At 36.1% G+C, this 15,692-nt stretch overlaps 3 protein-coding genes across 10 annotated transcripts; 1 reads left to right on the top strand and 2 right to left on the bottom strand.

Moving 5' to 3' along the window:
- Positions 1–1,856: 1,856 nt before the first annotated feature.
- AT5G04460 (RING/U-box superfamily protein) lies at positions 1,857–6,447 on the bottom strand (the record flags this gene model as incomplete). Of its 6 annotated transcripts, NM_001203295.1 has the most annotated exons (9): positions 1,857–1,914; positions 2,126–2,304; positions 2,384–2,486; positions 2,574–2,739; positions 2,859–3,168; positions 3,278–3,865; positions 4,216–4,334; positions 4,686–6,087; positions 6,165–6,351. In NM_001203295.1, 7 exons carry the CDS (start codon positions 5,871–5,873, stop codon positions 2,187–2,189), a joined length of 2,592 nt encoding a protein of 863 aa, NP_001190224.1. In that variant the 3' UTR covers positions 1,857–1,914; positions 2,126–2,186. The 6 variants fall into 6 exon arrangements, with proteins under 6 accessions (NP_001190224.1, NP_001190225.1, NP_001331157.1 ...); NM_001203296.1 differs by lacking the exon at positions 2,126–2,304 and having other exon boundaries at positions 2,347–2,486; NM_001342774.1 differs by lacking the exon at positions 1,857–1,914 and having other exon boundaries at positions 1,945–2,304; positions 6,165–6,447.
- A 2,394-nt stretch (positions 6,448–8,841) lies between these two features.
- Positions 8,842–11,125, bottom strand: AT5G04440 (RAP release 2, galactose-binding-like domain protein, putative (DUF1997)). 2 transcript variants are annotated; one of them, NM_001342773.1, is made up of 6 exons: positions 10,667–11,125; positions 10,369–10,559; positions 10,181–10,226; positions 9,958–10,040; positions 9,757–9,873; positions 8,842–9,650 (listed from the first exon to the last, which is right to left on the bottom strand). In NM_001342773.1, exons 1-6 carry the CDS (start codon positions 10,923–10,925, stop codon positions 9,615–9,617), a joined length of 732 nt encoding a protein of 243 aa, NP_001332161.1. In that variant the 5' UTR covers positions 10,926–11,125; the 3' UTR covers positions 8,842–9,614. The 2 variants fall into 2 exon arrangements, with proteins under 2 accessions (NP_001332161.1, NP_196064.2); NM_120526.5 differs by having other exon boundaries at positions 8,842–9,329.
- An 803-nt stretch (positions 11,126–11,928) lies between these two features.
- On the top strand, positions 11,929–15,634 carry BTR1L (binding to TOMV RNA 1L (long form)). Of its 2 annotated transcripts, none has more exons than NM_120525.4 (9): positions 11,929–12,215; positions 12,357–12,443; positions 12,748–12,986; positions 13,092–13,198; positions 13,624–13,817; positions 14,381–14,442; positions 14,868–14,963; positions 15,033–15,094; positions 15,184–15,634. In NM_120525.4, exons 2-9 carry the CDS (start codon positions 12,359–12,361, stop codon positions 15,278–15,280), a joined length of 942 nt encoding a protein of 313 aa, NP_196063.1. In that variant the 5' UTR covers positions 11,929–12,215; positions 12,357–12,358; the 3' UTR covers positions 15,281–15,634. The 2 variants fall into 2 exon arrangements, with proteins under 2 accessions (NP_196063.1, NP_850764.1); NM_180433.3 differs by having other exon boundaries at positions 14,318–14,442.
- The last annotated feature ends 58 nt before the right edge of the window (positions 15,635–15,692 follow it).

Genomic DNA, 15,692 nt, shown 5'->3' with positions numbered 1-15,692 from the left:
CAAGCTAATTAATTAAAGTAATATTGTAATCAAACAAAGTTGATCGGAAATTCATGTTGATCTCTGACATTTTTGGGCCGACAACTAGAGCGATAAATACGGCTTTGGGATCTGTAAATTAATGTAATTTAATGAAAATTTAATGTTATGGATGACGTCTTGAAGAAAATTAATCTAATATTCATTAGGGGTGCCCATTCGTCACGTACTCGGAAAATCGGTTACCAATTAATAAGTTTACATGTTGAAAAATATTTGATTATATATTAGTACTATTTCTTACATAATAGTTCATTTTGCATTACTCTGGTTCTGTTGAAACATTATTCTAACCAATACATATGCTTTGAAGCTTAATCTCTTAACTCTTTTAACTGCCATTTTTGGACAAAAAGTTGAGTTGATCTACCAATATGTTTTAAGGATTTCATAAATTCCTTAGATATACTCAACTAAAAGAGAACTGGGAATTACACATAAGAATATAATCTAACTGAAAACTAGGTAGCAGAAAATTCACTAGCACTATTATGAAAACATGCTGTAGCAATTGAATGGTAGTTGAATTTAGTGAAGTAATGAAGACCCATAAGAAATATATTATGGCGAATGGTTTGTAATGTCTAACTTGTCACATAATTTCCACTTTTGGATTAATCCTAAAACTAGCTATGAGAAAATTATACATTTGTCTTATCACTATTGGATCTGTCACAATTTAATTTATCATATAGTTACTGATGGACATTGAATTTTCACTGTTTGGTTTATCTATGGAATTTTGTTGTCAGTATGTAGCCACTTCCTAACATGTTATTGGTAAAATGACATTTAACAATGTGTTGACATTGGACTAGCTAGTGATAATTAACTAAGAAATTATTCTATTTCCACAATATAGGGCACATGTTAACTCAGTTTTTTTTTTCTTTTTTGAAACTTATGACATTTAATTAAATTTTCATTACTTCTAATGAAGAAAGTATGGCATAACTAAACTTAGCAAGCTTATATGCTTGGATACTAGAAAAATTCACATTATATCAAGACCTTTCTCATATATATCAGATTTGTATTTGTATAGATTATTTGGCCATTTGAATCTTCTTAATCTAATCATAAGTTTTAGAAGTTTGAGAGCTCGTACAAAAAGGTCAAGGTTAAATAATACAATATAGTATACATTGTAGATTTACTTTTCATGGAGATCTTGTAAACGCAATGTGGATAAAGGTGGGCAAGCACGATGATAAAATACATAGATTAATTGTAATGGTCATTGTTAATTATCTTTGATCAGGTTTATTTTATTAGATCGTGCATAAACGTACCTACAATAAAATGTAATACTTTTATACACGCCGTAAAAATCAACATGATTGTTGTTCCGTTACTATGAAATCAAATATTAGAATCCATACAACATGTTATTAAAAATTAGGTTGGCTAGTGGGTTACAATAATTAGTCGGATTCTTATGGTAGAATATACTACCAACGTGAATTCTGCAAAACATTTGTTTTCCGTATTATAATTTAAACGAAGGTTACACACAGCTCACCAAATTATACTGAATTATTTATAAGTTTGCGTTTAGCAGATAAAGAAATAACAGAAGAAGCTTCATTGTCTATCCAAAATTAACTTGAAATATAAACAATTTGAAATATTTTGTCCAAGAAAGAATTGTGGATACAAACGAATTTGAAATTAAATAGCTTATTAAATTAGGTTAAAGGGGTAAAGGTAATAAATGGAAATTAGACCAAGCATTTAAATGGCATTGAAATAGAAAGTATTGAATGGTACTATGGCCAAAGAGAAGCCATTGTCTACATATTTAAATATAGTCATCTAATTTCGCAACGTTTTTCTTTTCTCTTTTAATCTTGCCATAAAAAAAAAAAAAAAAAACTGCTTTGGTGCTTTTTACTTTTTGATCTTTATTTGAAAATTATCCGAATTTTATATTTTTCTCTAAATAAAATGTGGCTAAGTAAAATGTGATTTAAACATGAATCATAATCAATAAGAGCTTTTCTTTTCTTCCCTTTAAGTAATTTAATTTAGACTATACACATCAAATATGAATTTGAAGAAGATACTACAACTACATAATGTTAACCCCAAAACCAAAACACATCTCTTTCTGCTGGTCCTTTCTTCTATACCTTCTTCTCTGAGGCTTATAAAATGGAGTAGGCTCGGATTACCTCGATGATCGGTGCTCTACAAAGCGGACATTTTCCTCCGTTTCTTACAAGCTCATTTGCACATTTTGAGCAAGTACACATGTGTCCGCATCTGTAATTTTAAAGGATTTGTTCAGTTTTGAGTTTAAGAGACAATAATTTTTTTTTTGAGCAAAGAGTTAGTTAGTTACCTATACAAGAGAGCATCAATGTGGTTGTCACAACAAACGCAACAAGTTCCTTTGCTTACATGGCTCCATCTTGAACCATCCTCTGATGTTTCCGCACTCATACCTGCTGCATAATTCGTTTCTTAAGATACTATATACATAAGATCACAAAAATGAGAAACCAAGTTTGTTGGATAGAATAGGCACCGACCTTGGTCACCTGCAGATCGGTTTAGGGCTGCAGAGACCTCTTGTCTAACCGAACGCTGCAGCTCTAACTGCATATCCATGCAGGCTTCAAGCATCCTCTGCATCTGGCTCATTCCTTGCTGCAGTCTTGCCACGTCTCCTCTTAGGTCGTTCATTACCTCCCATTCCTAATGCAACCAAGAAGAGCAATATCTACATTACACCTTTTAACCAAGCTTATGATATGTCATTGAGCATAATTAATTAGCTAAGGACTCGAGGCTAAAACCCTCAATGGAAGGATTACAATTTCAGACCGATGCATAGAGTGACGAGACCAGCTAGTGTGGTGCAAATCTTGATGCCATATTGGCTGGGGTGGAGGCGCGGGTGGAGTGGGAAGCAGTTGTGAACCATTGATGCCATTAAGTTGGTTATCGTTCCGCACAAATACTTGGTGGTCTGTGTCACGTTCTGGAGAATCTGGGATTGCTGTTTGCAGGTTAGCGTGCAGATCCCAGTCTACGTGAGTGTGTCCTCTCCTTTCAGCATATGACTGTATCAGTTGATCAAGACTTTCACGGAAACCACTATGTAGTAGATTAGAAACACTTCTCCTGCAAACAGAAAAGACGGTAGAAATCATCAATCTCACAGAAATCAAGGTAATAAAGAACGAAAACAAATCCACCTTTGTCAAAAATGTGGCTAAAACCTTTTTAGTACCTGCTTAGGAGCTCCCTGAGTTCCATGCTGTAAACATTGTCATCCTCAGGTGGATGGAACCTATTTAATCTTCTCAACTGTACTACACGGCGACTCCTTAGGGCTTCTGACCGTGTCCCAGGCCAGTTCCCATCGGATTGTCTAGAGCTATTCTCATGCCAAACACCATGAGCTTCTTGTGTGCGATATTCATCATCTGCAAATCCACTAGCTTCTCGGTGCATGTCACTGACAGAGGTTTCATCACGATTTATATCTGTGTTATCATACCCATCAAATTGCGTTAGAGTTGTTTGCTCCAAATTTGGCCTCTCATCTACTGGGACATTTTCCTGCCAGATCCTTCTTTGATTGGTATCCTCTTCCCAGTCTCTATCCGCATTTGCTAGGTTGCTTTCTGAGTTATCAGGCAAAATGGGACTATCATTCCCTTGTCTGGAAGAAGTTGAACTCTCATCGGTTACACGCTGAGAATTCCCAGCAGTGATTGCAATTGCAAGAGCATTTGTGGAAGTATTGCTATTATCATTATCAGTGTTGCTAGTATTTTCATGGACAATATTTTCCCTCCCGTTATGGAACCCTTCCCTGAGACAGAAGCAGAGTCGACAGTTGGGCAAATTATCAGCAAGCAAGCTAAATGCCAATAAGTACTTGTCAATTAATAGAATAAGATGAAAGGACAAAATGCGAACACAACAAAAAGATCAGAAAGAGAACAAGCCGAAATTTTTATGTTATCTTCAGTGAGCAGGGGAGAGAACATGAGATGCAAGGATATCAAAATTCATATTTCTAAAGTCCTTTACGGGTTTGTAGTGTAGTTATATTATTATGATGCAATGAATCTGTTCCTATTGAGTTGAACAAGAAAGTGACAGAAAACTGTATGAAAAAATTGTTTTATCCATTAAAATGGAATTGGAGGGAAATCTTACCTTAAGCCAGAGACAGTTTGTCTTTCTCTTAGCTGAAGCAGTTCCCTTGAAGCCATTGATGGAGTTCTCTCTGGAACTGTAGGTCGCTCGTTCCGCAAGAATCTTCCTCTAAGAAGCGACTGCAGAAAAGCGTAAGGCATTAGAAATCAGTCTACATTTGTCTAAGGTGCTAAGATACTGTTAATATTTGATGTTTGTTGTCCAGTCCTAGCATGAAATAGGATACATCTCTCGCTCCTCCAAACACTTTTTCTTATCACAATCCAAAATCAAATACCAAGATTTCTTATTTGATTAGCATGTATATTCGGAATATAACATATTTATCATGCTGGCAAATAAAATTTATAGCTCATGAATTGTAATGGTATCTCAGAATGTCATAAGTGTACGGAAAAAGAATATGAGAAAGAAGAGCCGTTCATTTCCTACAAAGAAGTAGACATGAATTTGGTAGTTTACAAACTAACCTGAATTCGATTGCGGTGAGCAAAATCAGACACTGCACGATGCTCCAACAAGCCCTGAAGTTCTCGTTGTCTCTCCCTTTCAGCCCTCATAAGCAAATCAAGTAACGCCTGCCTACCTCTAACTCTCCGCAAGTCTCGACGAACATGAGGTGGTTGTCCTTCTTCATGGTTAACAGCTAACCCTACACGGACCCTGTCAACTTGTGGTGCAGCGTCATGATTCCTATCAGCTTCTGAAGTAGACCTCTGATCTTCTCTCGGTGTTGCACGAGCTCCTCCTCTCTGCTGACTTGTCATTTGCATCCACTCTCTTATAATCCTGACTCTTTCTCGTTCAGTATCACCCAGCCACTCCGGTCTACGGTTATCGTCTCTCTGCCTTACATTAGATGAATGATCATTGATCCTACTATCCATCCATCCACGAGCAATATGCCTCACCCTCTCCCTCTCGCCATCACCAAGATCAGGAGATTGTTCCCTACTGGAAGTATTATTATTATCCCCATGCTCATTCCGATCATGTGACCAAGACCCGAAATCATTCTCACTCTCACTTGAGTCTCTCAGACTCCCATTATTTTCACTCAGCTGACTCTCCGAAGCAATAGAGCTAGATAAATTAGTATTAGACTCAACACTTCTTTGCTGCCTCAATCTTTCCCTCACCCTTTCACGTGCCCTGTTAAGCACATGCTCATCTTCCAATTCCCTCCACATCTGCAAAATCCCAGATGCCTGAGTGTTAGGCCTCTCACTAGCAGCACCCTGACGCCTTGAAGACGGAGACTGAGACTGAGACTCCCTAAGAAAAGAAGAATCAAGCATAGAGACCGTTTGCAAACCAGCCAACGCAATCAACTCAGACTCTCGATTCCTCCTCTCAATCGTAGTAATCATCTCCTGAGCCTGCCTAGCAGCCCAACGGCTCAAAATTTGAGATTGGCGTCTTCTTGCAGCAGATGATTCAGCCAAATTATCCCCTTCAAGTTCAGACCTTCGTCTCCTCCTCACAAGCTGATCATCCTCATTATCCTCATCCTCAGGGTTGTGAACAGAACTACAAGACCCAAATGAGATACACTCGTCCAAGTGCCCACGCATGAATTCCTCCAAACCTCTCTCAAACTCAGCACGAACATCATCTCTAGACTCCGATTTTTGTAGCAAAGGCTGAATACTAGTCATCCTCTCACGCCAAAACCTAAAAATCCCTTTTTTAACGTCAATTCCGATAATTCAAAACAACATACTAGTAACTCCATCAATCATTCTCAAACCCCTAAAACCAAACATCACATCTTCCACAGAATTTCTGAGAAGATCCCAGAAAACACAAAATCCCAACATCCAAAAGATTCAAAATTTCACACCCAAATGTCCTCCAATTCATCTCTCTCACCTGGTATTCATACCAATCATCAGCCAAATTGAACAATCAAAACCCAAAATTCCACTTCCAATTAACAAAAGACGTACCTCTTCGTGTTCTTCGTCAATGGCGAAACACAATTAAGAACAAAAAGGTGAAAGATGAAGCTCCTATAAGACGAAATTGGGCTATCAAATTCAATGAAGGATCGCAGAAGAAGAAGAGAAAACAAAATAATCGGTGATTTATTAATGAAAGTAGAAAAAGATTGGATTTTTTTCAAAGAGAGAAGGTGCAATGGCCATTAGACAGAGAGAGAGAGAGATTAGAGAATTAATTAATCACTCTTTAATTGTCTTTTTCTCGTAATTAATTAATTTATTTATTTTAGTTTTCCTTTGGAAATGAATAATCTATTTTTAATTTTAATTTTGTCTACTTTTTCGCTTTTGCTAAAATTAAAAATAAGCAAAAGGAAGGCGAGTCTCAAGGAAGCGAGGATCTGGTCTACGATTACAACACGTGGCATGATCATCTCAACCCACGTCATGTTTTTTAATCTCTAAATTGTCACTGTAATTATAAATTAATTAGATATGCATAAGACCATATCCAAATCCACATTTGAGTAAGACATGTAGTACAAATTCTTTAATGATTTTAATAAAACAATGATCCCAAAAACAAAAAAGTTGGATTTGTTTTTCTTAGTAAGTTTGCACAATGTACTTAAGAAAATAAAGATAACTCATAAATGTTTTAAAGTGAAATTAACTTAAAATATATAATTACTAGTTTCATGCAACAAACACTTGTATGTAACAAAATCAAAGCATCTCTCTTCTTGTTTGGGTTTTAAAGTTCAAATCTATTGGGAAAACAAATACAAAATCTGAAAAGACAGAGATGGATCAGAAGATGTACAAATAAGAGTTAATTAGATATTCATTTCCTTTGTACCAGTTTGTAAATGAGGAATCAAAATAAAGGAAATTCACAGACAGAAGAAGAAGATTGTGAACAAAAATGGAGGTGTAAACATTGGCCTACCTGAGAAAGGTGTGGTAGATTTTTTTTTTTGGGTTTTAGCAATGTTAAGGTTTGGGATCCTGAAATTTTAAATGGAGAGAGGTGAGATGACAACATCTTTGACCTTTCAAGTTTTTAAAGGGAAGGAAAGCTCAAACTTCACACCACATTATCAATATTATTATTTTTGTTTATTTCTGATATCCTCAAATTATTTTGGTTTGGTATTCTCATAGACTTTAGCAAACAATTACATCTTGGTACTAAAACACACAAAAGAAAAAACAATTATATATTGGTATCATAAATGGGCAAAGGCAATTCTTAATAACCTTCATGGCCATATTTTTTCAAAACTAAGATAACCTATTATATAATATAAGAACCGAGTCCGAGTGGCAAAATAAAATGTGACTTTTTGTATAATAATGCTCAGTTTCCTAGTGGCAAAATAAAGAGATTGCGTTAATTATGTTTATATAAACACTAAAAATATTTCCCCAATTTGGATCGATCTTTGTGAGGGTTTCGTACCAACCAATATTCTCACATGCAATAATCAAGAAAAATAAATAAATTATATCACATGGTGGCATAGTTGATTTTTTTTTTTCATTCTCTATAATTATACTTTAATCAATGATATAATCAAATAAGAAAATGTCTATGAGAAAGCGTACAAATGCATTGGGACGAAAGACAAGGTTGCATGGATTTTGGGTCTATGTTAGGTCTCATCAGTCACATACGTCTTTCACTGATCGCTTAATATAAATTACACAAACGTACGTTTTCTTTCTATAATATCCACTCATCTTCTTCCCTTCTTCGTTTATATATGTTTATCATGATAAGACATTGTGATTGTGTTTAGAAAACAAAATATAGGCTGTGATTAGTTATTTCAAAGAAAGTTATTGTGTTTTAGATATTTATAGGAAAATCATTGCTTACGGTTTTAGCAAATTCTCCAAAAACTAGAAACGCTTTAGTATGTATATGACTCAACTCATGCATTGCATCTTCTTCACTATTTTGTCTTTTACTGAAAAAAAAAATATTTCTCGAAGTCACAAACTTTCGTTTGAGAGGGAACAAACGCACGTTTTGGTTTTAACATTTTACGACATCCATATACAATCATGCATCTTTAACTTAGTAAATTTTGATATTTGTATAACTAGCTAGTCGACATATCACATATGCATTGATCTTTTGTCTATATCTTTTTGTTTTGAAAATTTCAGGCAATGTGAATAGGATATTCACTTAAACTACATTTACTTTGGCTATGCATGGCTTGACAATATTTTCCAATTAACCGAAATTAAAGGAAAACATATCAAACACAATCTTTCTTGTTTCACCGTTATGTGAATGTCTTCTTTTGTCTTGTAACTGTGAAGTTAGCATTACTTGCTTAGTTGCTTGATTTTGTCTTTTCAAAGAGAGAAGAGACTTTTGCTTTGAGATACGCACAAATGATATATGGCTGTCGTTTGTAAAAGGACCGATAAGAAAAATTATTTCTCCGTTGCTTAGAACATTTGCTTCTTTTTTACTCATGCTTAATTGTATAATAGGGCTTTTTTTTTCGTCAAAGTATAATAGGTTTCAAAAGATAAATTTAGATGGTTCTCTTTTATGTTTTACGTTTGACATGGTTCTCTTTTATGTTTTACGTTTGACATGAATCACAAACAAAAGTACTCACCGACTAAAATTTAACGTTTGTGTCTACAAGTTGCAAATGACTTCTGATTAAAACATTAAATTGTTTTTGGCTTCATTTTGAAATTAAACACGTTATCTTCACAAATGACATGCAGCGAGAAAGCTTTTCTTCAGAAAAGTAGTATTCAATGAACCGGCTCATCCATTTATCGGTTCAATTTTAGTTCTACCAGACAGTTTTTTGGTACAAAGGAGATCCGTTTAAGGAACTTTCGGTTGGATCATTAACATGACACACCGTGAGATTACAGTGGAACAAACAAACAAACGTATTCTATTGAAAAGGGTTGAAATTCCAGTGACTACAGATTCCTTTGTGATTATTTTACCCGAATACCACATTGAAAAAGATCGAGAATTTGCTATCATCCCCTATTTGAACTCGAGGAGGCACAGGATCGTTGAACCAGGTACGTACGGTAGCTTTTGCTTTACTATCAGATCTCACCGGTCCCAAGAGGTTGCCTTGAAGTGTCTCCCGAAGCCCATGCATGATAGTCTTTGGAGAGCTGCAAAATGAATAAAAGAGCATGATAAGATTAATGTTGGGATGATTTTGCAGGCAATGGAATGTATTTATGTTCATATATGCAGAAGGAGGAGCACATAAATATAAAGAATCAACAAGCCAGTTTTACAGAGGAAACCATAGAAGCCTAGGCTAATCTGAAACCTGAGTCCTGGTTCAACATGTGCTTTACCAACATAAATAACGCCCAAAACATGTTATATTGCCTCATCAAACAGCTCAAATATAAAAGATCTTCTCAAATATCAACAGGAAACCTCAGATGTCAGACTAATCCTCTCAAGCAGGACGATCTTGCTATCTAAAAAACCATAGTGCCATAGAGAAATAAATGATCGCTTAACGGACCTCGTTGATGCAGAATAAGCAATTAAAACGTAATAATACAAATCTGTTTTCCTGCATACCTGTGACAAAAATCGAGGTAGCATGAGTTTAAGAATTTGATCAAGAACTTGTGTCCCAGTCGCCTCTATTGCTCCCACTGGGAAGACTCTAAATGCAAAAGGAATCTCGATATTGACCTACAATCGCCAAGTAAGTCAGAGATACCACAGCAATGCACTGATTAACTAAGCAAAAGGAAAAAAAATGAAGAACTTAGCTACCTCAATGACTGCATCTGAAGTAATTTGTTGCTCTGATGAGCCCTCCTGAGTGCTATCACATGATACCCGGTTCACCATAGAAGCTGCATGACTAGAAAATAATAAATGTTAAGCCCACACAACCATCACTAAATTTAAATAATTTCAGTACACAAAACTTGACAACATGGCAGTACTTTCAAAACGGGTTAACAAAGTGAAGCGTATACAGGGATATGCTTACCATCAAATTTGTCATTTTGAGCAACCACAACAGGAGATCCCTCAAGCTATATGGCACAAGAAAATACAAAAATCATCACAGTCTTAACAAATCATAACTGGATTTGATTTGACATATGTCTAAACGCCACAAGTTCCTCTCTTTGTTTGCAAATTCAATCATTTCCAAAAGAACAAAAGAAGAATTACCTTGCAGGACAAGAGCTTGATGCAGCAGCCATTAGGCTGTTCTTCAACCCTGACAAGCAAAACAGGGCAGACTTCAAAGTTGAAGAATTTAAACGTATAAACATAACATCTAAACGTGTTATCATCAACTCTCTCAATCCTCTCCGCATCAAGCACCGAGTACTGACTCGCAGGTAAGCTCATATACTCAACTGCAAACCATAAACAAAAAGCAAATTCAAAATCAAACAATCCGATCCAGATTTAATCATCCACAGGAAACAGAAATTTAGATCAGAGAGAATCGCGCTGAAGTTACTTAGAGGTCGCTGTAGCTGACGAACGGAGACGGATTGTTTCTGACGAGCGATGAATCGAGCTTTGGGGGTAGAACTAGAGGAGACGCGTATAGGTGACGTAGAAGAGGAAGTGGCGAGAGAAGAAGGTTTGGGTGATTCGTCAAAGGACGATGAGCTAGTGATGGTGAAGGAGAGAGCTGGATTTCTAGGGTTTCGATTCGTCTTCTTCGCCGAGAACGACAGAGAGGTAAGTCTAAGCGTAGCTGAGCTCAACGCCATAGCTAAAACGACGGCGTTTTAGGATATGAGATGTTTAACGACTAACGGCTTAGCTTAAACACACAAGCGAAGGAGAGAGAGTGAGAGAAACGTGATAAGATTATTGGGACGACGAAGATTTGGGAGGTGGCACCACCATCACCACCTGCTTCGACTGCGCATGTTAGCCTGCTGACGTTGTTTCGTTCGCTACAGTTAAAATACGCTGAATATTGAAAGCAAGCCCAACAAGAGCCCGTGAAATGTATATATTGGGCCAACAACGAATAACCTTCGCAATTTGAGTAAGTAAATATGAAAATGTCATGTAACCAGACTCGGTTGGATCCATAACACTTGTCAGTATTTTTGATTAAAATAATTAGTTTTTTTCCTAATTAAAGAGTACAAAATTAATTAAGAAAATGCGAAAAAGAGTTATCTAATTATTGAAAATAATAATGTGTGAGGAATTTGATTACTAATTTTAAAGTTCACAAAATAACATGATTATTTTATTGAAGGTTTTAACCAATGAATCTGTAGTCGTGAAGAAAACACAGGTTGCCACTTCCCATTATTTATTTTGGCTAAAGAGCCACTTCCCATTATTGCCGGGCTAAAAAACCAAAATCACCTTATAATAATATTGAACTTACATTATTAAATCGACCGATTCAAATCATAAACATGCATTACCATTAATCGTATCTATCGTCTTCGTCAACTCTACCGTACAATTTGATAAACATATATTTACTGCAATTCAAGATCTAACAAACTATGAAAATAAATCAAACCAATGCAATAAAATCAAATTCTAAAATGAGAAAATAGAGAGAAAAAGACACATATTGCCATTTTTATTTTATTATTATCATGTTCATTCTATTGCTTTAAAATTGTAGAAAAATGATAATTTTGGTGTTTTATTTTCTAATTATGTTTTATTTCGTAGCACATTTTGATGTTAACACATTTTGTAGTTGAGTTGATTTGATATTTTAACAAATAAAAAGTGAGATGATTGTGAAAGAGGAAAAAAAAATTAAAAAAGAAATAGAGAGGCGGTCAATAAAATTAAATTTAGGAAAAATAAAAAATAATAGAATAAGGGAGGCTAGTGGATAGATAGACGAAGGACACCAGAGCCACCTTCATTCACTTCACAAACCGCTCGGCGACAAAGACGAAGAAGCCGAGGAAGCACCGATACGACGATTGAGACTTAGTTTTGCTCAGATTCATTTAACCACCGGCGCCAAGTGACGACGACGACGGAGGGAGCAGATTCGAATTGTGTGAAGACAGGTAAACTTTGGAATTTTTCCTTCTCAATCTCAGATTTCGATGAACGAGTCTTATCTCTTCCTCTCTCTCCGATTTCGTTCTTATTTCTCTTCATTGAATTGATAATGTCGATTGGTTAATGCCGTTTATCTTCTGTAGCAGCAATGGAGTCTACTGAGTCATATGCGGCAGGTTCACCGGAAGAGCTGGCTAAGAGATCCCCTGAACCGCATGATTCTTCCGAAGCTGGTATTTTCGATCCGATCTGGTCTTCTGTTTTTTTTTCTCCTTCGACTCTGACTCAATTGTTTCGGTATTTCGTCACATTCGTGAATCGGATCTCGTTTAAGTACTCTGTGATATGTCAACGGACATGTGTGATTAATGTCTTTTTTTGCTGATGAAAACTTGTGAGAATGTTTCCTGTGTGATAGATTCATTTTCCAAGGATGGTTAAATTACGCTGTTTCAATTCAATGATTAGCTCAATACTGATGCGGTTTAGTGAACCATGCTATCTATTTGACTATCTAATGTGTTTTCCTCTTTTCAGATTCTGCTGAGAAGCCAACACACATTCGGTTTCTTGTATCCAATGCGGCAGCTGGTTCCGTCATTGGGAAAGGTGGCTCGACCATCACTGAATTTCAGGCAAAGTCTGGGGCAAGGATTCAGCTTTCACGTAATCAAGAGTTTTTCCCGGGGACGACTGACAGAATTATTATGATATCGGGATCAATCAAAGAAGTTGTCAATGGACTGGAACTTATCCTTGATAAATTGCACAGTGAGGTAATCTTTTTTGACAAATTTGTATTTCATGTCACAGTTGCGTTTATTTAGTTTATATAGTATGTCACAATGAAATCAGTTTTAACTTTTCTATCTGTTTGCTAGCTTCATGCTGAAGATGGTAATGAGGTTGAGCCTAGGAGAAGAATTAGACTTGTGGTTCCTAACAGTTCTTGTGGAGGTATAATCGGAAAAGGAGGGGCCACCATCAAGTAAGTTTCCGTTCTGTATTTGTTGCAGCAGTTTCTTTGAGGTTTTCAGACCTTCTATAATCCATAGCCTGTTTCCTTTGACACCATTTCCTACAGCACGCTTAACCACCAAATATCATCTATAATGTATCTGGTTATGTTCTTGCATTGTTTCTATGTTCAAATCTTCTCTGGTTCATATCTTTAAGAGAGCAATTATTTTCTCTGAATGCATGCATAAACAAGTCAAGACCCTATATATAACAGGTGAACAAAGTTTCTGAGTATTAGATATGACTCAGATTGCAGTAGTTTATGCGTATGGAATATCTAGTTCCTTTTAAGTTCTAGAATATGGCATTGCTTTTATGTTTTTTTCCAAGGAATACTGATTTCAGTTGTACTGCTGTCACTAACCCTCAAGACATTTCTTTCTTTGCAAAAAGGTCATTCATTGAGGAATCTAAAGCTGGTATTAAGATATCCCCTCTGGATAATACCTTTTATGGGTTGAGCGATAGGTTAGTGACATTATCTGGGACCTTCGAGGAGCAGATGCGGGCAATCGATTTGATTTTGGCTAAGCTTACTGAGGACGATCATTACTCCCAGAATGTGCATTCCCCATATTCATATGCAGGTATATCAACTCAGTACTTGCTTAGTTAGGTTTGTTATCCTCCTTGAAGCTTCTTTTGTTATCGTGTTCTGTATGTCTTTGATTGCATTTATTCATGTTGGAAAGCAATATAGTAAATGGTTAGATCATTTCCGGAGTTTCCTTTGACAATTGAATTGACACTATCAAATTATTTGTTTTAAGACTGTTTAGTCACTACACATGGACAGGCGTAGATAGGCTAGAAATCACAGTACAAGGTTTTTGATTTCTTGTTTTAGGGTCATGTGAACAATCTAAGTGTCAAGTGTAGATGCTGGATCATATCCCTTGATAAAAATGTAAGATTAGAGTAGGATTTTCTACTGAGTTTTAGATTGTCAGATGTCAACTAAGGTATAGTAATGGCATTTAGTATCTTTCATCTCACATGGACCTTCTTTCCATTTTGAGGGTTGTGTATGATGGTTGTCTGTTGTAGCTTAATTCTCTTGTAAGTTCCTTTAAACTCGGCATTTTAGGTCTTTTCTACTCTGGTTTTCATGGTCCTCCATATGCGTATGCGCTTCCTTCTGTTGCAACAGCGGGATACAATTCGGTTAACTACGCACCCAACGGTTCTGGAGGCAAGTATCAAAACCACAAGGTTAGCCTCTTCTCACAATCTTCCACCCTATTAGTATTTATGCGTTTATATGAATCAATCTCTATTTGTGTTACTACTATGGATAATATGGTGTTACAAGTCATATCTTCCACCCTATTTATGTAAACGCATATATACATGAAAAATCCCTATCGATGTTATTACTATGATTGTTTGGATCAATTCGTACTACAGAAACTTTAGGAGATACCAATGTGAAATCTACATCTGATATTTGTTAGGAATTAGGCTTATTAAAAGGATTGGTGATGCTTTTAATGAACCAAACTACGAAAATAAATTTGATCGGAGATGCAATTCCTGTCACGTCTTACTGTGATAATAAGATGGCATTTTGGTATTTAAACAGCTAGAGATTCGTTTTTTTCTACATTACTTAAGCTGTGTTTTGACATATATTCCAGGAAGAAGCTAGTACCACGGTGACAATTGGTGTTGCGGATGAGCATATAGGATTGGTGCTTGGACGTGGAGGAAGAAACATCATGGAAATCACTCAGGTATTTGGCAACCCTTAGTTAAAACTCTTTCGGTCCACTGAAACTTAAAACCCACTTTTCTTCCCGCAGATGACTGGTGCCCGAATTAAAATATCAGACCGAGGTGATTTTATGTCTGGAACCACTGATAGGTAAAGTTACGATTATTGGAGAGTTACAACAGAACAATGTGTTTGATACCTCTCATGTCTAACTTGATATAAATGGAAAATATGGACAGGAAAGTGAGTATCACAGGGCCACAGAGAGCAATCCAACAAGCTGAGACAATGATAAAACAGAAAGTTGATTCAGCCACAGAGAGAACCACCGATTGAAACCGTTAAGAGAATCCATCTCGGTTCCTATCTTTGGTCTGTTGACTTCATTTGTGGAGGCTTAAGCTATCGGATGGGGATCATTAATCATCTTTGAGTGAGGCAGAGATTTCTCTCTAGGAGCTCTCTTTCGTTTTATTTATATGTCGACATTATATAATGTGTTTTTCTCTGGGAGAGAAGCAGATTTGGAGTTAGAGAAGTACTATTTTCATTTGTTCTTTTAATAACTTTGTTGCAATTTGTTGAAGTTTTGTTTCCCTTGAGTTCTTTCTGTTGTAACAATTTACAATAACCAGCCATTACATTGCATTTGCTTCTTTCTTTTATCAACTATTTTCAGTTCATGATACCAAAACGTGTTGTGTCGGTATAGGACTTAGGAGGATGGTAAATACTAAGCTCTTCAAAA

Source organism: Arabidopsis thaliana, chromosome 5 (genome assembly GCF_000001735.4).
Source record: "Arabidopsis thaliana chromosome 5, partial sequence".
Lineage (NCBI taxonomy): Eukaryota > Viridiplantae > Streptophyta > Magnoliopsida > Brassicales > Brassicaceae > Arabidopsis > Arabidopsis thaliana.
This window is presented reverse-complemented; position numbering and strand designations above follow the sequence as displayed.